Source organism: Diachasma alloeum, unplaced genomic scaffold, assembly GCF_001412515.2.
Source record: "Diachasma alloeum isolate Michigan unplaced genomic scaffold, Dall2.0 Dall_scaffold_00202, whole genome shotgun sequence".
Lineage (NCBI taxonomy): Eukaryota > Metazoa > Arthropoda > Insecta > Hymenoptera > Braconidae > Diachasma > Diachasma alloeum.
Genome location: NW_021680367.1, coordinates 1476324 through 1504200, shown reverse-complemented (window position 1 = coordinate 1504200; position 27877 = coordinate 1476324). Strand labels below are relative to the sequence as shown.

Here is a 27877-nt window from a genome sequence, read left to right as displayed (position 1 = left end):
GTTTATATTGCAATAAATGATTTGCTCATGTTCTAATTCCTGCGCTCACTGAATGAGATTTTAATCATAATTACAATTAAATTCCTTCTAGAACACACTTTAGAGTGTGAATTTCTGGAATTCAATGTTTGTTAATACTCTGGTTAAAGTGCGTGACCACACTGTTATCAATTTTTAGTTAGTTGACACGGTTATTCAATTAATCTGTTGTTCATCTCATCAGTATAATTCCGGCAGCACCAAATTAAAAATTAAAACTTCATTGGGAATATTGAGTGACAGCTTCTCTTGATTCATATCAGAAATTTTGTATTTGGATATTAATATTATTTATTCAAAGTGAAAAAATCGATCATCATTTTCACTATATTGCATTAAGATTCTCCTATCCTTAACGTCAAAACTGTGAGATAATCTCATAATTCTAGCTGTTAATTCTAATCAACTTTGTTCGAAGAAAACCTTAGTAACCGCAATATTAAGAAAGTTGAATTATTCTATTTTCCTCTCAGCTAAATGATTTGGACGATTATGATTCGTTTATTCATGTAAACTGGTATTCAATTCCCTTTTGTTTGTTAGGCGGGCTTCATGAAAATTCGACGCAAGACGATTGCACTCATGAAAGTACACTATCCTATTTACTAATGATGAAAGAAACGTTCAAATTAATAAATTCTGTCCTTTTATGGAGACCGATTATTTAAAAAAATTGAAGATAATTAATTGAAAATGAAAAATTCCTTATAGATTTACTCTACTTCGATATTCACTTCAATCGTTAGTCGAATTCTCTTTGATTCATTATCAATATTTATAAGGTATTCATGAGAAAATGAAATTCAATGAATTCCATTTCTTCATTTCAACAAATGAATAGATCAGCGCGCGCGAGAGCGCGCGCATAGATCTTGCAGGAAACTATTGGGAAAACTCGGGTTGGCGACCAGTGTTGTGATTCAAAGAATCCCTTGGCTGTCTGATGAATTTTGGCGGATAGAACTTGTAGTTTTTTTTTTTGAGAATTGTGTTTTGAGGTGAAGAGATTTCCTTCGCAAATCCTGCCGCAGGATGAGAATTCCCAGACTTGGAGATTACACTCACTCGGCACTTCCGTGTTTCATCGCTTTTATCGTTTCACGATAATGCACAGTCGCTCTCAACCTGTTTTCACTGGCTTCAAACGCTTCCTACAGTTTTTCTGGCTTCCATAATTGAAAGGGTAAAACGTAACGCTCGATTTCTCACCTTTAAATGTCAAATTATCTCGGAAATGCATGGGTCTTGCAGAAAATGTTACAAGACGTTTTTTGTAGAGAATTTATTTCTCTGCAAATAAGATTTTGTGACTTTTTTTGATAAAACCACATGCTGTTGAGATAATGGAAGATTTGGGGAGCATACTTCGTTCGACTCGTTACGTTTCACCATTTGGCTACCGAATAAAATTGAGAGTAAATAATTATTATGAGTTTTGGAATTGGTGAATCCGCAGCGTCGTTTCTGAGGAAAGTGAGGACACTTCCGGCCAGGGGTTATCAACGACACACTATGCAGCCCGAGCTAACGGAAATTAGAAATATTATGGTTGATACTAGTCAACTGCATCAGAGCCTTTGTAAGTTTAATTGAATACACAAAATTAGAGTGAGAAATTAAATCACCAGACAAGCAATCTTAATTATCAATGAATTTTCATTTCAGGTAATGATTATGAAATGAAGCTGTTTATATTTGCTTATCATTTTTATCTGTTATTGCTCATTATGTTATCATCAGTAATGATATCGTATCACTCAAAAATTGTTAGTCCCTGAATTAATTTCACAATTACTCATTGACGAATTAAAATGGTCCCTTCGGAGATAAATAATTTCAATTGACTAGCCTCTTGATGCCCTTTTTACAGTCAGATTCGATTTTTCTTTTTTCAACTAATTATTGATAATCATTCTCATTGCAAAAAGCAGTACGATCGATGAGAATTATATGTCCCAATTTATCAGCTGTCAAATTTTCATATTACAATATATGATTTGCTCATGTTCCAACTCCTACGCTCACTGAATAAGACATTAATCATAAGTACAATTAAATTCCTTCTAGAACACACTTTAGACTGTGAATTTCTGGAATTCAATGTTTGTTGATACTTTGGTAAAAGTGCGTGGCCAGACTGTTATCAATTTTTAGTTAGTTGACACGGTAATTCAATTAATCTGTTGTTCATCTCATCAATATACTTCCGTGCTTAGAATATTGTCATCTCGTGTTATCAGCACCAAATTAAAAATTAAAACTTCATTTGGAATATTGAGTGGCAGCTTCTTTTTATTCATATCAGAAATTTTGTATTTAGATATTAATATTATTTGTTCAAAGTGAAAAAATCGATCATTATTTTCACTAGATTGCATTCAGATTCTCCTATCCTTGACGTAAAAAATGTGAGATAATCTCATAATTCTAGCTATTAATTCTAATCAACTTTGTTCGAAGAAAACCTTAGTAAACGCAATATTAAGAAAGTTGAATTATTCTGTTTACATCTGGCCTAAATGATTTGGACAATTATGATTCGTTTATTCATCTTTCATAGAATGGCATTCAATTCTCTTTTGTTTGTTAGGCGGTCTTCATGGAAATTCGGCGTGAGACGATTGTACTCATGAAAACCGCCTTACTTTCTCCATTCCTGCGAGACATTGCCCATGTTTTTTCTTAGAAAGCATTGTTTCTAATCATTCTCATTGCAAAAAGTAATACGACCGGTGAGAATCGCATGTCCAAATTTATCGCCTGTCAAATTTTCATATTACAATAAATGATTTGCTCATGGTCTAATTCCTACGCTCACTGAATCAGATTTTAATCATAATTAGAATTAAATTCCTTCTAGAACACACTTTAAACTGTGAATTTCTGGAATTCAATGTTTGTTGATACTCTGGTAAAAGTGCGTGGCCACACTGTTATCAATTTTTAGTTAGTTCACACACGGTAATTCAATTAATCTGTTGTTCATCTCATCAATATAATTCCGTGCTTAGAATATTGTCATCTCATGTTTTCAGCACCAAATTAAAAATTAAAACTTCATTTGGATCATTGAGTGACAGTTTCTTTGTATTCACATCAGAAATTTTGTATTTGGATATTAATATTATTTGTTCAAAGTGAAAAAATCGACCATCATTTTCACTATATTGCATTCAGATTCTCCTATCCTTGACGTCAAAAATGTGAGATAATCTCATAATTGTAGCTATTAATTCTAATCAACTTTTTTCGAAGAAAACCTTAGTAAACGCAATATTAAGAAAGTTGAATTATTCTATTTACCTCTGGCCTAAATGATTTGGACAATGATGATTCGTTGATTCATCTTTCATAGAATGGCATTCAATTCTCTTTTGTTTGTTAGGCGGTCTTCATGGAAATTCGGCGTGAGACGATTGTACTCGTGAAAACCGCCTTACTTTCTCCAGTCATTCGTATTTTTTTCATTTGATTTTTTTTATGGGAAGAAAATTGAAAAATTGTCCATCTCAAAAGTTCAAAATTGCTTTGTTGAAATGATTTTTTATTAATAAACAGTGGAGTGCGATGACAGGAGGACTTGCGCACAAAATTAATCAGCAAAGTAATTTCGTACGAAAATCAGTGATGTCAAATATTCCGTGCGTCAATATGCGAGCGAACCTCTCTCTGGCAAGCGATTTTTCCCCCTGTATGTTTGCCCGTTGAGCATTGGCCGATCGCCAAATGTGATATTTTTATATGCGGTAGCGAGTGAAACGATTGCACAGATACGCGAAAAACTTGGGGACCTCAAATCCCCGGTATTACGCCATTCCCAGCGGTTTACGTCAAACACCGAGGGGGCAATGAAAAAAAGGGATAAGTTGGCGTACTTGACCCTGTTATTTCTCACTCCGGTGTATGAATAAAAAGTTCTGAACAAACGAAAACTCGTGCTGGAGGAAGTAAAACCTGTTCCATTGTAAATTCAAGTGAGTTTTTATGAATTTCGCATTTTTGAAAAATCCAAAATTCGGAATTTGGGGTCGAAAATGACCCCATTAGTTTCCCTAAAAAATGTCCGATCCAAAACACTGGTTATAAACCCATTTTGCCGCAGTAGTTCTCTGGTAATTGAAATAACTTTAAATTCAATAGGGAATTTGCATGTTTATTTTACTTTATTTTTTCTCAAATATATGCCCCCAAGAACTCATATTTGATAAAAGAACACACGGAAAATAGTTCAATAATTATTTATTTGCTTTTAAAAATTGCATTTTTTAAACGTTCTAAAAAGGCCTGTGACGTCAACTCACCGGAGGCCGAAATTTTCGTGTGGCGCTGTCAAGCGGTTCAGTACAGCTGCTGAAATCTAGAAAAATACTCTGCACATGTATTTTGCTCCAAAATGTCAGAAAAACCGGATCGAGTGATGAAAGTTCCTTATAAATATTGTTTTGTACCAGGATGTAAAAATACAACAGTGAAAATTATACAACCACGACTTTCGACACTTTGACACAGATTTAAACCCATTTATGTCGCGCCGTGCAATAAGTCGAGTTTATCGCACGCTGCGCTTCGCGCAGCTTGCTCAAAACTCGACTTCTGCACGACTTGACATAAAATATTATAGAGCACTCGGTAATAAATTTCGTTTTCAACGAATGTGTAGTTTACAGGCCGAGCCGAAGGCGAGGTCTGTACACACATTCGTTGAAAACGAAATTTGTGCCCTTGTACTCTAATGTACTAAAAATCTATCAACATAGTCACGTCTACCGTTGGTAAATTCCCCGAGCACGCCTTTTGAAAATCATTTTTCAGCACAAACTTTATTGTTTAGTGCCAATAAATTTTTTTATCCACTTTTAATAATTGTTTCAAACATAACTCCCTCGATTTGTTTTGCTTGAACGTCTCGCACTTTGAGAGGCTTGAATAACTCAATAGAGAAACTTGATTCCGGTGAGTTGACGTCATGACCCCAAAAAAAGTGTTCAAAATTGATGCATTGTTAATCAGTTATTACAAAATATCCAGACCACCTTTCGGAAATTTTTTTACTCTCGAATTGTTCATAGGGTACAAAGACTCTATTCATTTAAACATATTCGAAAAGTGGACTCTAAGTAAGACTATAAGTAACAGGGCAAAACGCCGGTGTCATTTTCCACCCCCCCCCTTTCCCCGATAAAACAAGTGGATAATCGCATTTTCAGTATATGGGTATAGTTTATGTTGCTAACAAATTAGCAATATGCTTCCGAATGGCTTCTCCGTTTTTGAAATTTATTACTCCTATTTCTTCTTGTTTTGAATAGTGACACCCATATGACCCCGTGTGACACCCATATAATACCATATTACTCCAATTTGACCTCATACAGCCCCTATATGAACCTCATATGAACCTATATCACTTCACATAAACCCATATGAGTCCATATGACCCTCATATTCCCACATATGAACCCCATCTGACCGTGTGTCATCCCATATGAGCCCATTATGACACCATATGACTTCAGATAACTTCCAAATGACCTCATATAACCCCCATATGACCCCGTACAACTTTTATATGACCCCATATAACCCATATATGACCCCCATATGACCTCCATATGACCTAAAGCTTCATATTGCTACTATGCAACTTAATAAATAGTTATGCTCTTTTCATCATGTTTGCACTTCATCGAGAAAGCATCAAAACAATCTTTTTGAGCCATGATTTCATTGATATGACTGTTAATTTTTCCAGTTTATCGTGAAAAAAATGAAAAAAAAAATCTCACAAACTGTATGCTGTAGCTCAACAGTGATAGATGCGATCTGCATCCTATTCTGATAGAATCAAGAGGCTATCAATACAAATTTTTGAAGCCATGATTCATTTCATTCTGATAACAATTCTTGGACTGAGCGTCGAAAAATCGATTTTTGAAAAAATACCAATATTTCACAAACTCTATGAATAATTCAACTTTAATTGGTGTCGATGAGTAGAGCCTATTAACGTCTATATCCATGGAAAAAATTCATGAAATTTCATCAAGCTCCTATAAAGAAAGTTTCGAAAAAAAATTGAAAAAAAGTACACACACACACATACATACAGACACCATCTAAAAATCGCATATTTAGACTTTTTAGACAATATTTAGTTACCCTGACGCAAAAATTTGGAAACTTAATTTTGAACGATTACAAAGCTTACATTCGGAAACAAAAAAGCTTGTTTGCCTAGATGGAAATCTAAGCAAACAACCGCCAGGTTAAAATATTTTCCATAATAACCGTCATTGTTTAATCTCGGTGAGATAGACTTGTATTTGTGCGCAGGCCGGAGACGATCCGGCGATTTAACATCCGGTGCTCCGGAAGTGGAACGGGTGCGAAGTCCCGTTGCCTGAAAAATAAGAAATAAAAAATAATACAAAGAGGAAACCCGTGCGCTTTCACCCGATTACGTTAGGTGTATTATGTGCATTCTATTGTCAATTCAGTGTCTCAAATTTTCCTGGGGGACGAAAATGAGAATAGCCGTTGGGTTTGTTTTGTTATTTTTTACTTCCGCTGGTGGGTGAGAGCGAGGGTGGGAGGGGAGGGACTGGAGGAATAGCGTGTCGCAAACTTTTTATCTTCGGGCAATGGTGAGTGGTAGTTGCGTTGCGCAATGGGCGAATGATTTTCTGATGACAAAGAGAGGACGGCCTCAACATTATCCGGAGGTCTGAGCATTGATGGGATTTATTATGTTCGGTTGAATGGTTGGAGCATGATTTTTCCATTGGATGGAATGTAGGTGGATGGAAATGATCGGAATAATTATCATGAATGATATTTGAAGGTTTTAATTATTGGAAGAATTCAGGGCTTCAGGCGGAAAATCCAGAAGTCCATTTGTGGGGTGATTTAATTAATTCATGTGAATAATCTGTCGAGTTATCAGATACATTCGAGCTAAATACCGTGAAGATCACTAAGAATTATCAAGAAAACAGCGCAACCGGAGTGGAACAATAATAATAGCAAAAGTTCCATTTTCATATTTTTATGAATGTATTAAAAACAAAATTAATCGCAGCAGAGGCACAATATCTAATGCTGTCCTGATGACAAACGTAGGCTTTCACAATCTTCACAAAACACTAGTCTCGAGCCCATTTAGCCCCACTAGTTCCAAAGTTCCAGCCTGAATTTCTCATTTCGACAATTTGTTTCCAATTCCAATTGTTTATTGAGAGCTTCATGCAGAAGTGCCCATCAAAGTCACAAAATAATACAGAACATGAGTCACAAACATGTATAAGTATATGTATAATCCCTGAGAGAACACTGAGATAATCTCACAACAGGAGCGTGAAAATCATCAAGTCCATTCGTCAAGTAATTTCCCAAAAATTAATAAGCAAAGAAAAACTCAAAAATCAAATGAATCATCGCTCGCCAACATCAATAGAAAGTCTCTGAAAAATATCTCCCAGAAATATCGTGCAGCATGATCATGCGGTATCCCATGATATACATGAAAATCTCGCAATAACAATAATCAATAATTAACATCATCATCTCGCTATTCATGTGAATAATCTCGCGAGATATCAGACAAAATCAAGCTAAATACTGTGGAAATCACAAGGAAATATCGAAAAAAGGGCGCAACAATCCTATTTTCACATTTGCATGGATGGCTCCAAATCCTCGTTCAGTTTTTCGCAATTATCTCGGAAGCCTGAAGAAATTAAATAATGAGGCTCATTGGATGAGCCAGGAAATTTCCGATCCCAACTCCAGCTAATTTTCGCGTTAAAATCGTTTTTCTCCAGTCACAAGATCTATGCGCGCGCTCTCACGCGCGCTGATCTATTCATTTGTTGAAATAAATAAATGGAATTCATTGAATTTCATTTTCTCATGAATACCTTATAAATATTGATAATGAATCAAAGAGAATTGGACTAATGATTGAAGTGAATAGCGAAGTAGAGTAAAAGAATCTATAAAGAATTTTCCATTTTCAATTAATTATCTTCAATTTTTACAATAATCGGTCTCCATAAAAGGACAGAATTTATTAATTTCACCGATGATATATATACATGTGAAATATATATATTATATATATATGACGTAAAAAAAAAAATTACCACTGAAGAATTTGAAATTATGTCACTGAAGAATTTGAAAATGCCGCGTTTATTTTTGTGAATAACTTCGCGTCACATATTGACCAATCAGAATTAAGCATTAGCGGTCAGGCAGTTTCGAGATATTTCGATATAAAACAACTTCACGTTTCTTTCATCTTTAGTAAAATAGGATTCGATGATTTCAAACTAAAAAACGTTCATGACCAATATTTTAAATCGTAAATTTTCCTGATCATCGAATGAAACCTGTTTCAATCCCCTCCCCCCACCCCATGCTTCCCAAAACTCCCCGTTTCAACGGGTAATTTCAATAAAATGAAAATTAACTACCAATTTATCATTCAATAATTTCGTATTTCAATTAATAATTAATTAACAATTATTTTGGTGGTTCCAGGTGAGTCGAAATCACTGTCCCTGCCTCGAGGGTTCCCCCCACCCCCATCCTCTCCAATAACTAAAGGTAAGAGATAGAAAAATAATCAAAATGAAACGATTTTGTCGTTCAATATTTCTGCGAGTGAAATCAAACAGTAAAATATAAATTCGCGAAATGGGGTTTCCGGGAATGGACCTCGGCAATTTGCATTTCCGCAATTTTCCCGAGTGTCGGGTATTAAAAGAAAAGAGATAAAATAATGACAACACAATGGCCATTGGGGATTCAGTGAAGTGGGTGCGCCTTACTTTCTATGCGTCACAAGAATTGAAGTTTTTATTTAGCACTGCTGCACTCACTGGTGTAATGGGCTTTTGTGTTTACTTAAGGTGATGCTCTCACATTATTTCAAAATACGACAAATTCTCCCGTAACCAAAACTAGAGCAAAACAAACAAGCGAATAAACATTTCACTGAAAATTTCAGTAAAAATGGAATTTTTTATTCTTTTAATACCAGATTCAAAAAAATTAAGAATAAAAATTATTTCAATGTACAGTCAGGGAAATTATCGATGTAAAACACTGGTCATGAATCCATTTTGCCCCGCAAATTCTAAAGAAAAAATAATTCAAATTTTACAAAAAAACCAAAAAGAAAAAAATTACAAAAAAAAGAAAACAAAAATACAAAAAAAACAAAAAGAAAAAAAATTACTTCAATGTATAGTGAGGGAAATTGTCGATGTAAAACACTAGTCATGAATCCATTTTGCCCCGCAAATTGTGAAGAAAAAATAAAAATTCAAATTTCACAAAAAAAAGCAAAAAGAAAAAAAATTATTTCAATGTATAGTCAGGGAAATTGTCGATGTAAAACACTGGTCATGAACCCATTTTGCCCCACAAATTGTGAAGAAAAAATAAAAATTGAAATTTTACAAAAAAAAAGTTTCGTATTTTGGAGGCAGTAATATGGGGCAAAATGGACTCAAAACAAGGGTTTTGAATCGGAAATTTTCCTGCCTACGCAGTGGGGTCGTTATCGACCCCAGCCTTTCCCCTTAACTTTTTTAATGCGATAAAAAGAGACTTTAACAAAATGTTTTTGTAAATTTTTGTTTTCCATTTATTTTCATTCGGTGCGTTTATCGTTCATATTTTCTAGCGTAGAAAAAATGATAATTAGATACGATTCCCAACCCATATAAACGACTGGTGAACAACGAGCGGCATGAGTTTGCGAATGGGCATGACATAAAAGAGGCGTGAGAATAATTGTCGCAAGAGTTGTGATTAACCTGTGAACTATTTTTCGACTCAGGAAACAATTCAACGTCTTTCACTTGTGTGAAAAAAATACTGCGGTGAAAGCGTCTCACACGCATTCGTCTCATTACGAATTCATGGGTAATTATAATTGGGTAAAGATTGCACATGTGGAAATAGGAAAAATCCTGTGGAATGCAATTCAGTAGCGAAGTGGTAAAGCGGTTTAAGTCGACTCATTTCCCAGTTGGGTTTTTGAGGAATATTTCCGAATCTAAGGGAAATAGCGAAATTTTCATAATTACATTTCTTGGAGCTCTCAATCGGCTCTACAAAAAAAGTTATAACAAAAATTTTGCTATCTCCCTTAGATTCCGAGATATTCATTGAAAACTGGTCAATAGTCAAAATTGACTTGAAGTCTTGAAAAATCGGGTAAGAAATTGATTTTTTAAAAATTGAATTTAGCTTGTGTCGACGGGGATTTTGTTTTAAATAGGTGGAAGAGATATGTATGACTTGGGATATTTACATCTTAATTTTTTTTTATACAATATTCTTTTGTTCAAGTAATTGTTTACAATCATTTTCATTGCAAAAAGCAATACGATCGATGATAGTCAAATGTCCCAATTTACCAGCTGTTAAATATTCATATTACAAATAGGGGGCTACGCCTACCCTAGAATCCCTATTCTGACCCTTGTGAACCTTAATCTGACCCTCGTGACCCTTCATTTTTGGAGTCTTTATTTCGAGCACCAAATTTTCATCATTAAAAGTCGATTTAGATATTTACAAAATATAAACATATTGAGACCCTTATTTGGACTCTTGTGACCCTTCGTTTCTGACCCCCGTGACCCTGATTTCGGCCATTAATCTGACCTTTGTAATTCTTAATCTAACCCCCATTGGGATCCTTAATCCGACCCTCATTATAACCCTCGTGAGCCTTACTTTGACCCTTGCGACCCTTCATCTGATCCTTGTGAGACTTATTTAGACTCTTAATTTGACCCTTGTTATCCTTATTTGGACCATTAATCTGACCTTTGTAATCCTTAATCTAACTCTTAGTTGGATCCTTCATCTAATCCTCATTACAATCCTTGTGACCCTTGTCACCCTTAATCTGATCCTTGCGACACTTATGTAGACTCTTAATCTGACCTTTGTAATCCTTAATCTAGCCCTCATTAGGATCCTTAATCTGACCCTCATTATAATTCTTGTGACCCTTATTTTGACCCTTGTGACCTTTAATCTAATCCTTTTGATACTCATTTAGACCCTTAATCTGACCCTTGTTATCCTTATTTGGACCATTAATCTAACTCTTAATCTTGCCATTCTTGATCTGACCCTTGTGGCCCTTATTTTTACCCTTGTGACCCTTAATCTAATCCTTGTGACACTTATTTAGAATCTCAATCTGACCCTTGTTATCCTTACTTGGGCCCTTAATCTGACCCTTGTGGCCCTTATTCTGATCCTCTTAACCCTTATTAATTAATTTCGGAGGCTTAATTTCGAGTGCCAAATTTTTATCACCAGAAATCGATTTGGATTTTTTTAATATAAATAGATAAATAATTTGCTCATGTTCTAATTTCTATGCTCACTGAATAATATTTCAATCATAATTACAATTAAATTCCTTTTAGAACACACTTTAGAGTGTGAATTTCGGAAATTCAATGTTTGTTGATACTCTAGTAAAAGTGCGTGGCCACACTGTTATCAATTTTTAGTTAGTTGAGACGGTAATTCAATTAATCTGTTGTTCATCTCATCAATATAATTCCGTGCTTAGAATATTGTCATCTCGTGTTTTCAGCACCAAATTAAAAATTAAAACTTCATTTGGATCATTGAGTGACAGTTTCTTTGTATTTACATCAGAAATTTTGTATTTGGATATTAATATTATTTGTTCAAAGTGAAAAAATCGATCATCATTTTCACTATATTGCATTCAGATTCTCCTATCCTTGACGTCAAAAATGTGAGATAATCTCATAATTGTAGCTATTAATTCTAATCAACTTTTTTCGAAGAAAACCTTAGTAAACGCAATATTAAGAAAGTTGAATTATTCTATTTACCTCTGGCCTAAATGATTTGGACAATGATGATTCGTTGATTCATCTTTCATAGAATGGCATTCAATTCTCTTTTGTTTGTTAGGCGGTCTTCATGGAAATTCGGCGTGAGACGATTGTACTCATGAAAACCGCCTTACTTTCTCCACTCGTTCGACATACCGCCCATGCTTTTTCTAGAAAACAACAACTGACGTGTATGGACATACAAAGGCGCAGACCGCGATGAATCCAGTCTCCAAAATTTAATGAAAACCACGAAAACCCACTAGACACCAATTACCTCAACTCGTAATGCCCCAAAAACCCCCCGAGAGCCCTCAAATTCCATTGAAAATTTTCCAGCTCATTCAGTGGTCGCCATGTTCACCTCGTTCCTTTGTCCCAGCCTCGAGATCATCTCAAAGGCCCCAAGAGCAAGAAATAGACGTCTTCAAGGACAAAGCTCGAGCTTCAAAAGAGGGATAAAAAAAAATCAGCCATAATCGAGCCCTCGGAGTACGTTGGACCGTTTAATGTACGAACCCAGTCATTTTATTTGAATTCATCATGCGAGCGGAGAATGAAAATGGAAAAAGTGTGGATGACACGATAGGTTGGACGGTAACACGGTAGACCTGCATGCACACGACGCTCTAAAAATAGTGACCGGCATAAAACCGTACAGAATAAACTGTATGGATTGAAGTACTCAACTGGGGCGCTTGCGTGTGCTGCGTATGTTTTGTCTCTCCATTATAACTATTCGAGTTAACATTGAGACATGCCGAGGTAGGAAAATGATAGGGTAGGTAAGGGAGACGCTCGTCATGCGGGGGCTTTGATAAGAAAATGCCCACACGTGAATATTCATTCCAAATGAGGGGAACATTAAGGGGAGACTACTATGAGTTTTTAAAGTCGTGGGTTATTGGAGTGAGACTTTTCATACGTTGAAGATCGATTATATAGTTCTAAAAACGAATTATTAGTGCAAAAAAAAATTTTTTATTGTTCGTTTGCACGAAAACGCTTAAAATGCTAAAAACAGTCCAGGGCCTCCAATTTTCGAGCTGCAAAAGATTTTTTTTTTTTCGAAATTTTTGAAAAAATGTGTGGAACAACAATTACGAGCCAGTTCTTTGGAATTCGACTCCTACACAGCTGATTTCGTTTTTTTTCATGTAAAAAAATTCACTATTTGTGTAAAAAATTACAAAATGAGCAAATTTTGCTATGTAAGAGGCGAATTGAAAAAAAATAGATCGTAATTGTTATTCCACGTATTTTTCCGGAAATATTGGAAAAAAAAATCCTTCGTAGCTCAAAAACTGGAGGCCCTGGACTGTTTTTGGCATTTTAAGCGTTTTCGGGCAAACGAACAATAAAAAAAATTTGTTTGCACTAATTATTTGTTTTCAGATCTACATAATCGATCTTCAACGTATGAAAAGTCTCACTCCAATAACCCACCACTTTTAAAACTCATAGTGTCTCCCCTTAAACAAGTTGGAAAATTTGAATAAAGAAACTATTAAAAATGCGATAATTCCAGGAATAGGGAGAGGAATAATTTTTTATGTTGGGGGGATGTTTGGGGAACAGTTTGAGATGAAGGATAATGAAAAAATGTCGGGAATTTTTTTTCTGTATTATTAAATCATGAGTGAAACGGTAAAACGGTTCAAGTCAATATCGAGGATTGATCAGTTTTCAATGAATATCTCAAAATCTAAGGCGGATAGCGAAATTTTTGCCACGACCTTTTTTGTAGAGAGAAGTAAGATCTACAAAAAAAGTCCTTACGAAAATTTCACCATCTCCTTTAGATTCGGAGATATTCCTCGAAAAATTAACTAAGAAATCGTTATTTGTTTGAAATGAACAAATTAATTTTTTTACAAGTTGTTTTTCACATTTTGGACGAGTTTTTTTAAATAGTTTTCGTTAATTTATTTGTATAAACAGATTACTGTATCTAAATAATTCATCAACACGCGGAATTACACATTTATCTGGATGGAAGTTGATTTATATAAACAATTTTGTCAATTTATGAGTTTCTGTTAATTTTGTAATTTTAAATGGCGTAATTTTAGGAAAAATTGTTATTCCCGCGCCTCACCTAACGGAAATTCTCAACTGTTTATTTATCTGCATAACGAGTGCTTTGACATTTTGTCGTAAAACTAGTCATTACCGAGATAATTCAACAATTTTTAGTCGGAAATGGCGAAATAATTTTTTATCATTTCGACCCGTTTTTCATGTTTTCACTGGAAGAAAAAATTTGCTCTGCCGAAAAAACTACATGTTCCACGTGAGAATATTTGATGCAGTGGAACAGATTTACTCGAGGGAAATTAGCCAACCTGATAGAAGAAAATTTAATATCTTTCCTAAAAATTAAATTTCGTCGTGATCATCAGAAATATCCCTAGAAGAATTCCAACTGTTGGCAGGAAAAAATATAATCTATTGTACGACAATCATTTGATCTGCGAGAACTCCACAGGTTTATACCACAGAAAGAATACATTGACGAGGAAAGAATATTTTTTTCCCAAAAAAAATTGTCCCCTCGAAATTATTTAGTTTTGCCAATAACACAGTTTTCGGCAAGAAAATTGTAGTTTCCTCTTGAAATTATCATTTGTTCCATGGAAATTATAACTGTTTATTGAACAAAGATATACACTACTCAATAACATTGACTTGATAAAACCGGAGGCTCATATAATTCTCTGTAGAACGAATGTGTTTACCGGAAAGACATAAATGTCTCACGAGAACAATTACAACTCCGAAAATAATCATGTTTCGGTGGAAACTTTCTTTTTTGTCCACAAGTAAATTGATTCAACACGACAAAAGATCTCTCCAGGGGAACATACAATTTTCCAGCGCAACTAATTTTTTCCCTCACCGTTGTCCTGATAAATTATAATTACCTCAGAAAATTGCTTTCAGTCACCAATCAGATATGAAGTAGCTGAAAAACCCAAACTAAATGAGATAACTGATGAAAAAAATCCATTTCTCAATTCACGATTGATCGAATAGAACTCCAGCGACAATTAAAAAGCTCAAAAAGAAAGAAATCTATTAGAATTCATCGTCAGCCCCCTAACGATATTTAGATTGATCCGCTAATTGAACCAGTTCATAGCAACAATTAAGCCCAGAAAACATCCGAATGAGTTTGAAGAGACTCGGGGGCCCCAGACAGCGTTGCTCGGGCTCACCCGAGGCGTCACGAGGCTGTGCCTCCCACCTCCGAGTGGCTTCCCACTGGCCGGCAGTCCAGTTCCGTCGTGTCTGCAGGCATCAACGCGCTCCTCCTCGTAAACCGTTGTCAAAACAGTTGAAACAACACGCGAAAAAAAACGTGAAAAAGCTCTAAAAAGAGACGATATCCGTCCCTCGTCTTTTTTCCCATCAAAAAATCCCCAAAATTTTTATAACCACTGATAAAAAACACAAAGAGTAATTAATTTCAATGTGAAACACTAGTATTTAAACATCATCGAGCCTTCGTTAAGGTCCCTTCCCTCAAAAATTCCCTAGAAAACGTAAAAAAACGCTAAGAAACGGAGAAAGTCGCCAGAAAGTGATATAAAAACTATTAAAAATCGGTTTCGGAGAAAAGACGATGCTATGAAAACATCGTTAAAACTCTATTGAAGTGCCCCTCCCCTTAAAAAACTCTAGAAAATGTAAAAAATCCCTAGAAACCCAAAGAACACCCCAGAATGTGAAAATAAAATACTGAAAATCAATTTTGAAGAAGTGAAAATTCTATCAAAACCGCCTTAAGGCTTGTTTAAAGTGTCCTCTCCCCCCAAAAAATTCCCTAGAAAACGCAAAAAAATCACCAGAAATCTCGGAAAGTCACTAAACTTGTCCGAGCCTGATTTTACAGTGAAAAAAATACTTGTTCACGCAGTTTTCAGATCCAGTTGTGATCCCCCTCCCCCAAAAAACTCCCTAGAACCCCCAAAAATCCCCAGAACCCCCAAAAATCAACTTTAAGCCGTAAAAACGTACCGAAAACCAACGGAAAAACATCTTCAGTGCTCATTATCACTTCATCAAAGCAATTCGACACCAGATAATGAGTGAAGTGCGTCCCAGTGACACTTTATTTACCCATCAGATAAGAGAAGATAATTCGAATGCGTCAAAACAGCGTTCACAAAGGAGCTAAATCCCCAAAAACTTGAGTTTCAATGACTCCTTCCCCACATAATTCGTCGATTCCACTAGTTTCAGCGGCCTTGGATCGCTCTCAAGTGTCCAGTGCCTCGTAATACTCGACGGATGCTCCAAAAAGATTAAAAAAATACGATTAAAAGTCCAACTAGTGAATTTTCAAGACTTGAAATGTGAAAAGTGGATTTTTAGCTCGAGTGAGGTTTTTTCTCTGTTTTTTAGTTTTTTTATTCTTTTGTGAACTTTTATGCGGCTCACTGGTGTCCTTGGCGTCTCGTGCAGCTCAGTTGTGTTGCCATTGCGCGAGCATTTAACCGCAGGGGTTTTCACGTTGCTTTGCAGTGCAAAACAAAAGAACAGGTTTTTTTTATTTCAAATTTGTTGTGGTTTTTTTTTCTCGTTTTGCTTGTGAGAAAAATCGAGCGGAAGTGGATTTTCGAGGACAATTGAGCTGTTGGCGCGGGAGTGAGGAGCATTAGAGGAGTGACGTCATGAGGGCAGGGGGAGAGGGAGAGTGAGTCATCAAATGATGATTTCTAGTGATTTTTTGGTGATCTTCCGCCCGTTTTAGCGCGAAATCGGGGGGGAGGGGGGTTGGACTGCTTTTGAGGGTTTTGAGCCGCTGGTGGGGAAGGGCCGGGCGGCGGAGGGGACGGGACACGGCGTGTGGGGACTAGGGGCTGTGTAGCACCTGTTTGAGCCGTCCAGGTGGCGAACGGAGGGAGTAAGCACCGGTTTTATTTCCGTTTTGAATTTTTATGTTTATGGAGATCCTTTCATGGTGTTTCATGCATTGTTTACGCTGGGTTTTTCTTGGGCTGAGGGCGCAGTGTTGTGGGGAATTTTAATGATTTGAGGATGTGGAAGTTAGTGGAGTGAATTATTTTTTGCTGTTTTTCGCAGTGTTGGAATGAAAATTTGAATAATTCCGTTTTTGTTGTTATTTTTTTCGGTGAATTATCTCGTTAATGAGGGGCTTGGAAAAAATTGTGAAATTTTTTGTGGGAAATTTTATTTTGCAGAACAAATGTCGATTGAAATTTCACATTAGTACGGCTCATTGAGGAAATAGTTCAGAACAATTTTGTGAAACTACAATGGAGAATAGGAATTTCGTTTTTGTTTTTAGTTCACGGGTCAGACGGGTAGAGCCAGGCCCTCAATTCCAAACATCATTAGGGGTCGCTTGACCCTCAAGATTATTTTATTCTAAACTAAAGCAGAAAAAAAATCCTGAACTAAGACCATTCAGAATCGAGGGTCCAATGGTCTTTGGGGCTCAAACGACCCTTAACGACGTTTGGCGTTGAGGGTCGTTTGACCCTCAGTACCATTTGACCCTCAACTAAAAAAAAGTTTCCTGACTTAAGAATAATGGAAAATCGGAATTTCGTTTTTACTTTTAGTTCAGGGTCAAATGGTCTTAAGGGTCAGACCCTAAACTCCAAAAATCATTAAGGGTCGCTTGACCCTCAAGATTATTTAATTCAAAACTAAAGTAGAAAAAAAATCGTGAACTAAGACCATTCAGAATTGAGGGTCCAATGGTTTTTGGGGCTCAAAGGACCCTTAATGACGTTTGGCGTTGAGGGTCGTTTGACCCTCAATACCATTTGACCCTCAACTAAAAAAAAGTTTCCTGACTTAAGAACAATGGAAAATCGGAATTTCGTTTTTACTTTTAGTTCAGGGTCAAATGGTCTTAAGGGTCAGACCCTAAACTCCAAACATCATTAAGGGTCGCTTGACCATCAAGATTATTTTATTCTAAACTAAAACAGGAAAAAAAAATTCCTGAACTAAGACCATTTGGAATTGAGGGTCAAACGACCCTCAACACGAAACGTCATTAAGGGTCGTTCGACCCTTGAACCAATCTGACCCCCAACTCTAAACATCTTCAAGAGCTGTTTAACCCTTAAAATCATTTAACCCTCAACTAAAACCAAAATAATGTTTCCTGAATTGCGCCAAGTTGTCGCTCTCCCCGGTGTTTCATATTGCCCCGTTGTTTATGGAGAAAAAAGTTTTGAGGGTCAAAGGGTCCTTAAAGTCGTTTGGAATTGAGGGTCAAACAACCTTCTTGAACGTTTAGGATTAAGGGTCAAACGAGTTCAGAAGAAACAGAGGGAGGCATTTGACCCTCAACCCAACAGGTCTTGAAGGGTCGTTTGACCCTCAACTCCAAGCGTCTTCAAGGGTTGCGACCCTTACGACCATTTTACTCTTAATCCCGAACGTCATTAAAGGTCATTTGTCCATTGTCAGAACCATTTCAGGTAAAAAGACCCTCAAGACCATTTCAGGATAAAATGGTTTTGAGGGTCAAAAGACCCTTGAATATCTTTGGAGTGGCAGACCAAATAGTCTTAAGGGTCAAACCACCCTTAAGACCGTTTATGGTTGAAGGTCAAATGGTCGTAAGAGTCAAACAGGTTAGAGCAGTGAGAAACCGAAAGGGTCATTTGACCCTCATCCTTACAGGTCTCCAAGGGCCTTCAAGGGCCATTTGACCCTTACGATCATTTGACCCTTACCCCCAAGCGCCATCGAGGGTCGCTCGACCCTTTCAACCTTTTGACCCTCAGTTAAAAACAAAAAATCCTCTAAATCATGTCAGATAGTCCTCTCCCTAGTATTTTATAAAAAACAAAATTTGATAATTTTAATTTTCAACTTCAATCCACGGGGCACTAAACCCTCAATGACATAATCATCTCGACCCATTTTCAACTCATCCACCGCTCGCCCCGAAATAAGGAAATGTAATTAAACACTTGGGATCTCCTTAACCATAAACTGCTCCATAAATCACTCCAACGAATGAATAAAAAAATAAATAATCCAACAACGCCCACGACTGTTTCCAGTTATTGGACCAGCCGCCGGAGTATTAAATTTCGTCAGATGTCGTGTGTGTCCGCCTGAGAATGCCAAAACACTGATATCAAAATCATCAACTCCATATTCTCCCGTTCAATCGGTTGCCGTTACGTACTTTATGTAAATAAAACGAGTGTTATGAGACTGAGATGCCCGTGGATCCGGGGAACATCAGCACGTAGGTACCGACAGGAAGCCCCAGCAGGTATCGACTTCCGGTGTTTGTTGTAAATGGATACGAGTTATTCGATAGGTTTTTTGTGGTGCGGTGAGGAAGTGAGTGAATTTTTGGGAGAGGATATTCCGTGGTTCGGGGGATGAAGATGCACTCCGGAAGTTCTACTATGGAGGCGACATCGCCCAGTGGACGGAGATTGTCCAGGAGTTTTCACTCGTGTCTCAGAGGGGCGGATACTGATGACCCTGAATCAGGTATTTTTTCCGGGGCTGACGGGACAGAGGATTTTTTTCTGCGTTTGGGAGAAATTGCGTTTTTTAATTTAATGGAATTATTTGTGTGATTCAATTCTATTCTTTGTGGAGATTTTTTTACTATTTCACAAAAATTAAATTTTTGTCGTGATCATCAGAAATATCCCTAGAAGAATTCCAACTGTTGGCAGGAAAAAATATAATCTATTGTACGACAATCATTTGATCTGAGAGAACTCCACAGGTTTATACCACAGAAAGAATACATTGACGAGGAAAGAATATTTCTGTCCCAAAAAACAATTGTCTCCTAGAAATTATTTATTTTTGCCAATAACACAGTTTTCGGCAAGAAAATTGTAGTTTTCTCTTGAAATTATCATTTTTTCCATGGAAATTATAACTGTTTATTGGACAAAGATATACACTACTCAATAACATTGACTTGATAAAACTGGAGCCTCATATAATTCTCTGTAGAACGAATGTATTTACCCGAAAGACATATAAATGTCTCACGAGAACAATTACAACTACGAAAATTATCATTTTTGGTGGAAAGTTTCTTTTTTGTCCACAAGTAAATTGATTCAACACGACAAAAGATCTCTTCAGGGGAACATATAATTTTACGGCAGGCGTTCTCCACTTGATTGATTACTTAGCAAATATTATTTTTATGGAATCATCGCTTCATCATTCATTGTTGATTGAATTATTAAAATGATCAGTGACAGTAGAAGAAAACCTCAAAGGGCTCTCTTCAAAGCTAAGAAAATTCTCTGGAAATAAACAAAACCGGATAATTAGTTATGCTAACGAGAGGTGTGTAAAATTCATCAAAAAAATTGGGTATTCCTCGTAACGAGCGGAAGTCAGCGGCTACTTCTAATGACTAGCTCCCGAAATTTCCCTGGAAACGAGCCCTATAAATAGTGTGAGAGCAATGAATCCCTCATTTTTTTAATATAGAAAAGCCTCGTCACCCCCTTGAATTACCAAATTTTTCCAATTAAAAAAACGACGAAGACGCGTGCGTAGCTGTGCACGGAGAGAAATGTTCAGTAAAAATTACGGAACTCACAATTCGCTCACTGATTACGGAATCGACTCAGAAAATTCAAGTGATGGTACCGTAATTTTTCACAGGAGATTCGGATAAAAATTGCGGAACGCTCTGAAAAAATTCCGTGACAGTTCCGTTAAATTTCCTTGAGCTACATTTGGCTCCGGAATGGGGAACTTGCATGAATTTTGTTTATTTTTTATTTCGAAAGGTCATCATCTCAATATTATTATATATTTTTAGAATCTAAACCTTCAAAAAGCTGCACAATAATTACTAGCTAATTATTCAAAATTGCATACTTTTAAAACGCTCATGACGTCACGTCACTGGTTAATCGCTAGCCGACTGGTGAATTTGAAGATCACACGACGTATGTGAGACAAGCTAACCTAGTTTCTGCGCGCGCATCCCATGTCTAATATACAGAGATGTCATTGACCGGTGAGATGACGTCATGAGGTGTTTTCAGAGCATTAAAATGACATAATTTTCAAATCATTATTATAAATTATGCAAGTGAAATTTCGTGATATTTTCAGTAATTCAGCTGTCTATTGGGTACGAACAATCTATCAAACGAGTGATGAGCAGATATTGAACTTCGTGCAAGTTCCCTATTACGAAAAAGATACGCAATTTTTATTGAATATTTCTCTCGGTGTGTGAATTCCATTATTTAAAATAGCTCTACCCTTCGGTCGGCTACGCTGTACACTTTTGGATATTTTCAGTTTTTTAATTTTTCAACTAAATCACATAGAAAAAAATTTGAAAAAATTCATACCCAGTCAGTATTGTCTAAATTAAATTTCGCAAAATATTGATATTTTTTCAAACATTTCCCTCTTATAGATAAATAATGAAACTTCTTGATTTTTTCACATCGAATGAAAAAAAATTCAGATTTTAATCTTTGATTACAATGGAAATGTTGATTTTCACATAAGACACTGGTTTAAATCCTAATTTTTAAACATTTCTTCTTTGAAAAACTAAAACGATAATTAAATTGACAAAAAAATTGGAATTCCGAATTTAATCAAGTTTCCTGCAATTTTTTTGCAGTTTTCAATAATCTTTGAATTTACCGTAAGGGTAGAGCTACTTTAAATATGTTCTGGATGAGGCCCAGGGTTGCCCTCAAAAATGCCCATAAAACAATCAGCTCCCTCGACGAGATAAAGAGAGTGATTCAGTGGAGAAAACCCTGAATTGCCTTTTTGGCGAATGGGAAATACAACAATATTTATTAATTATAACAATATTTATTTGATATGAATAAAAACGCAAATGAAAATGAAGTTCGATCGAGGGGCTGGGAACTCCAAGATGGAGTGACACCATGACTGCTAAATGCAGTCAATTTCACTCGATTACGTTAATGATTTCAATGATTTCCATTGAATTTATGATTTCAGCGATTTCAAGCATAATTATCGGTGATTTCATGACTCACCATGATTTTATCGACTTCATCCAACTGAAATCAATGACTTCTGCTCATTGGAATCATTGAAATCTCACTGGACGAAATAATAATTGATACCAAAGAATTGTTCATCAGAACTATTGAATTTATTGTCACGAAATATTGACGAGCAATTACAAATTATTACTAGTATATGTAATAAGCTATGATGACGAATTCTAATAGTTTATTATGCCACCAGGCGATAAAAGTATCGCTTTCGGCTCGGATTATAATCCACATTCGCCAGATAATACTTTTATCGCCGTGTGGCATACAGTATTTTATGTCGTTGGGCCCGAAAACCGCGATCTAACCGAGCGAAGCGAGGTTAGAATCGCGGTTTTCTCGGGCCCAACGACATAAAAGTATTTGTTCACTTCTCTCAAAATTCATTGGTCAATTGTCAAGTTCCCCTTATCATCAAAAGTTGGAGGTGAAATAGTCTTTTGATACTTTTATGTCGATGTAGACTTGAGCCGTCATTGGCTGCGGCAGTAACGTAACTTAATCTTTTTTCATAATATACCAAGATATTCGCAAGAAAAATAATGATAATAATTTTGCTTTGTGGATGTAAAGTGAGATTTACACGTCGGTCACATGGATATGCTGATTTCTTTGATTTTATTGACTGCAGATGATGTCACGAAATGACTTCACAGTTTGAAATCATGAGATTTCGGTGATTTCAATGATGCCAGCGATTTCATTGATTTCCGACGTGACTGCAAATTGATTTTAGTGGCATGTGACACCATGATTTTAGAAGTTCCCAGCCCCTCGAGTTCGATTTCGAACAATAGCTTTATTGGAAGTCATTTAAATAAAGCAATTCATTTAATTCAAATAACGTCTAATTGATTCGGCTTAAGTCAGTCTATTAAGTTTATTGAAATGAATATCTTGATCGTAAAGTGGGAAATTGCTCTTTTATTGCATATAGTATAGTTATTATTGCTAATAAATTAACAATATACTTCGGAATGGCTATTTTCCTCATCATTTCCTTCTATCATGTATAATTCATTGTTTATTTCATTTTATTAAATTGAATAAGATTTCTTTTCAACTAATTTTGTCAGATTTTCAACTTAGTTGAATGTCATCATCATCATTATTCTTATTATCCCTTTCTTCTATACAACCGATTGTCTTTTTTACGGTTCTATGTCTCCCCTCAGTCCTTCGATAAAATGTTGATAGAAAAATTTTATTTATACATACTTGAATGAATTTAAAACATTACATTTGAAGAAACCATCAGAAAGCTCACTTTCAGGGAAATTCATGAAAAATTCTAAATTTTCAACAATCGTCATGAAAATCAAATCAACCAATATAACTATCGTAATCATCTTTTAACTTGGGCTTAATGGCATTAAAACAAACATTTTACGCTATGATTGAATTCATTTGAAGCATGATATTGAAAGATATCCCCGGAATTCTGATTTTCAAAAAAAAAAATTTTTTTCAAATTATCAAATAAATCAAAATAACGATTATTGCTATCGCCTTCGTCTTCAAAATCGGTCAAAAGGACATCCAAACAAATTTTGTGAGCCATCATTCAATCAATTCAGAACATTTTTTTTTTGTTATCGTGGGACAACCGATTTTCGAAGAAATTCGAAAATTAAAAAACGAATCGATGAATTAAATTTTAATTAATGGCGATCGATAGGGCTCAACAATATCTACATTTGAAAAAAAAGGTTCAATTCCATTCATTCATTAGTCAACAATTGAAGCAAAACGTAAAAGTAAAAAGTAAATTTAAACGATTACAAACCTTCCATTCGGAAGCAAAAGATCAATCACAATTTTTCATGACTCAAATCACAATTTATCGATTAACGAAGCTTTACGCAATGACAATGAAACAACGTAGGTTGTGTAAGAATCATACGGGTGTTCCAGAGGTGGCATAATTAAATCGTTTCCAACGTGTCATTACGCAACTCTCCGATGATGAGATCCAGAAGGCGCACACCAGCCTCGCGTTCTTTTCTCTAATCAACGATTTTAAAAAAAAGGCATGACTTTGTCATCACAGTGATGAAACGGCTCCCACTGAGGGGGAGGTAAACAAGTGAAGTAAATTGATGAAAGTGGAATGAAATTCCGCTGCCGTTGAAAACTCCAGCATTTGATTTACGAGTGATTGAGGTCTGAGCGATGTGACAAAAAAAAAACCAGTTACTGTGCGTGGGGTTGCACGAGGGCGAGACACATATGCATACATGATGTTTGCCAGTGCTACTGTCCCCTCAGTTGTCGCATATTTACTCCTTCGTAACGATCTCTCAAGTGAAGTTTCAGTTCTTGCGGTCCCGGGGGGCTTGTAAAATACGTTTTTGTGGCCTGATGCGAGGAGGCTCAAGTTTTCGGGGTTATTTTTACGTTTTTTTTCACTTTTCTTTTGTTCGCGATCGTTTATTTCGAGGGGGGATTGACCGGAGGCGAGCGGCGACCGTCTCGCTCAAAAGCGGGGAAAATTTCCGATCCAAAACCCTGGGTTTGAACCCGTTTTCACCTGAAAGTTCATTGAACGATGAAGTTATTTGAGTTTTGGTTAAAAATCGGGTTTTTCGGTGTGCAGAGAGTTATCATGGGGCAAAATGGGTTCATGACCGGTGGTTTGAATCGGAAATTTTCCTGGCGATACCAAAACAACAGCAAAAATAGCTAGAACAGCAGTTCTAGGTATTTTTGCTGTTGAGATATTGAGGGATATTAATTTTTAGGTTAGTTTTTGCAGTTTCGAGTGATGAAATATAAATTTCGATGGTTTTCTTTCGATTTTTCGTGGAAGCTAGCAATAATTAACGAATGAAAATCATTTCTTCGGAAAGCCGGGAAAATTTCCGATCCAGAACTCTGGTTTTGAACCCATTGTGCCCCAGAAATTCATTGAACAACGAAAGAAATCGGTTTTCGTGGAAAAAACGGTTTTTCGAGAAGTAAGAGAGTTATCATGGGGTAAAATGGGTTCATGACCGGTGGTTTGAATCGAAAATTTTCCTGGCTGTATCATGAAACGGTCCTTGTTATTCTAGCTATTGTTGTTGTTGAGATATTGAAGGATATTAATTGTTAGATTAGTTTTTGAGGGTTCGAATAATGAAATGTAAATTTTGAGGTTTTTCTTTCGATTTTTCATGGAAACTAGCAATAATTAACGAATGAAAGTCGTTTCTTCGGAAAGCAGGGAAAATTTCCGATCTAGAACTCTGGTTTTGAACCCATTTTGTCCCAGAAATTCATTGAACAACGAAAGAAATCGGTTTTCATGGAAAAAACGGTTTTTCGAGAAGTAAGAGAGTTATCATGGGGTAAAATGGGTTCATGACCAGTGGATTGAATTGGAAATTTTCCGGGCTGTATCATGGAACAGTCTTTGTTATTCTAGCTATTGTTGTTGTTGAAATACGGCAGGATTTTTATCCGGGGATTTTTGTAGGTTAGTTTCTGTGGTTCGTTATGCCCCTATAAACTGGGAAGAAATATTTATTCCAGGTATTTGCCTCGTCTCCTCCAGGTCTTCCTCCATCTCTAAGTTTATTGTCGACATTACGTATAGACGAATAGTTTTCCCTTTGTTTGGTTTCACATTCTGTTTTAGAATTTCTCTTTCTTTTGGCTTTACGAAGAACTCGAGATATATTTTTTGAATAGATTTATTGTTTATTTCTTTCGCCTGCGGTTTTGAAAATGTTTTTTTTTTTCAGTTCGAAAATGAAGTGACGGTTTTATGTTTCATGTTTTCTTAGGCGAAGTATTTTCTTTATTATCTTGTCAGAGGTTTTTATACCGTTGTTGAGGTTTTAAGTGATGTAGCGAGCATTTCTTCGAATAGTGAGACGAGAATGGACTGAGGATAATTTGTTATAATTTGCTTGAAAAGATTGGAAAAATTTCCGATTCAAACCCCTGGTCTTGAACCCTTGTTACCCCATCAAGTTGATAAAATTCAGATCAAAATTTTTTTGTCGATTGAAAATTTTTATTTTTAACAACTTTGTGAGCAAGGGGGCAAAATGGGTTCATGACAAGGGTTTGGAATCAGAAATTTCCCCGACTTTCCAGTGAGCTGTTGAAAAAAAATTGTAAATCGTCGTTGTCTTTGTTTAAACCGATTTCATTATTTCCTCACGTGTCTTTGAGACATTTTTTTTGTAGTTCGTCGGTATGAGGAAATTATTTCTGTGAAATAGAGTGTCAGTGATTATGGAGAAGTGCATTGGAGTTTGTATACGTGTTTATAAACCACACAGTGTTGATAGAAGAGGCGAGGAGCGATTAATTACCAAGAAAAGACGTATGTGTTATTCGTAAAACTGATGAATTAATTTTAAAAAATAGGTCTCAATTTACTGAGAATTTTTAACAATATGTTAAGCTGTTTCATGTTTTTTTATGCAATTGACTGAACAAAAATTCTACTATTTTTTTGCTTTCGAGGGACAGCATTGGATTCGTCAAATCCGAAATTTCCTATTTTTTGTATCAGGATAACTAATTTTGGCTTCTGGAGTTCCAATACCATATTCCAAGTTCGATCATAGACGCGATTGCATCAACTGTTATTGAAAATTTTTATTTTGAAACCAATATTCAGGAAAAGGTTAACAATTTTTATGTTGGGGCAATGCTGACTGCCAACGGTGGGCCAATGCCGGCAAACCAACGTTGGGCCAACGTCGGTAGACCAACGTTGGGTCAATGTCGGCCGCCAACGTTGGGTCAATGTTGGGGCAATATCGGTCGCCAACGTTGGGTCAATGTAGACTGCCAACGCTGAGACCATCAACGCTCGTTGGTTGCCAACGGGGCAATGTTGGCTGCCAGCATTGAAATATTGTCGGCTGCCAACATTGGACCAGTGTTGGCTGCCAACGCTGGGCCAATGTCGGCGGTCAGCCTTGGAACAATGTTGACTGCCAACGTTGGGCCAATGTTGGCGGCCAACCTTAGGCTAGTACTGGCTGTCATGCTGTTATTGGTTGATTAGCGATGTTAGGGCAAGGTTGGCTGCCAGCGTTGGGCCCGCGTTGGTTGCCAACGTTGGGTCAATGTTGGTTGCCAATGTTGGGCCAATGTTGGCGCCCAACCTTAGGCTAATATTGGCGGTCATGCTATTATTGGTTGACTACCGATGTTAGTGCAAGTTTGGCTGCCAACGTTAGGGCGATGTTGGTTACCAACGTTGGGACAATGCTGGCTGCCGCCGTTGTGGTAATGTTTCAATGATTCATTGAATTCAATTCAAAATTAATTCCCATTGAGATTTCATTCGGAAGCAAATTCCTAATTTATTAGCAAAAATATATTGACCATATTATGACGAAAGCAATTTCCCACTTCTTTTCAATTCAAATAGTGGATTTTTAAAATAAAAATGATATACAGTCTGGTATAACTGAATGATTGAAGGGAAAAATCTAATATTACCACTCATCAATATTTATTTTGGAGTTGCGCGGTCAATAATGTCCCCAAAAGTGTATTCACCACCTCTCAAACCGTCCGCATAACTATTATTACATCCGCATGTTGGAATTCTCCCCAGACACTTTAACAGTCGCGAGAGAATTCTCAAAGGGTTTTTTTTTCTCTCCACCTCAAATAAATCCCCGGACCCCTCGAAATAGTGCGATCCCCCGATACTAACTCAGCCATGAGAACCCACCAATTTTATTTTGGTCGTATCTCTGTCGTTCGTTAACTAGAGGCCACGGAGGGCCATAAACTCGTTCATTCTAATTTCCTCAAACGAACATGTATCACAGGGTGGCAATAATCTCATTAGGTTGCTGGGGAAATTTTCGGTTGAGGACACTGGTCGTAAAGCCATTTTGCATTCAATTCATGTCCCTTTCGTGGGGGGGGGGG

General features: G+C 36.4%; 1 protein-coding gene across 7 annotated transcripts in view; it reads left to right on the top strand.

Moving 5' to 3' along the window:
* The window catches only part of LOC107035933 (probable Ras GTPase-activating protein), a 141732-nt gene that overhangs the window by 57565 nt on the left and 56290 nt on the right, over nucleotides 1-27877 (top strand). For 4 of the 7 annotated variants that reach the window (XM_015253589.2, XM_015253591.2, XM_015253587.2 and 1 more), the window contains 2 exons: nucleotides 1496-1618; nucleotides 8581-8646. The exons of 2 other annotated variants lie outside the window; for them this stretch is intronic. In XM_015253589.2, coding sequence (XP_015109075.1) covers nucleotides 1496-1618; nucleotides 8581-8646 — 189 coding nt within the window. Of the gene's footprint in view, nucleotides 1-1495; nucleotides 1619-8580; nucleotides 8647-16775; nucleotides 16852-18997; nucleotides 19443-27877 lie in introns of those variants that run through there. One more of the 7 variants, XM_015253593.2, reaches the window with a different exon arrangement.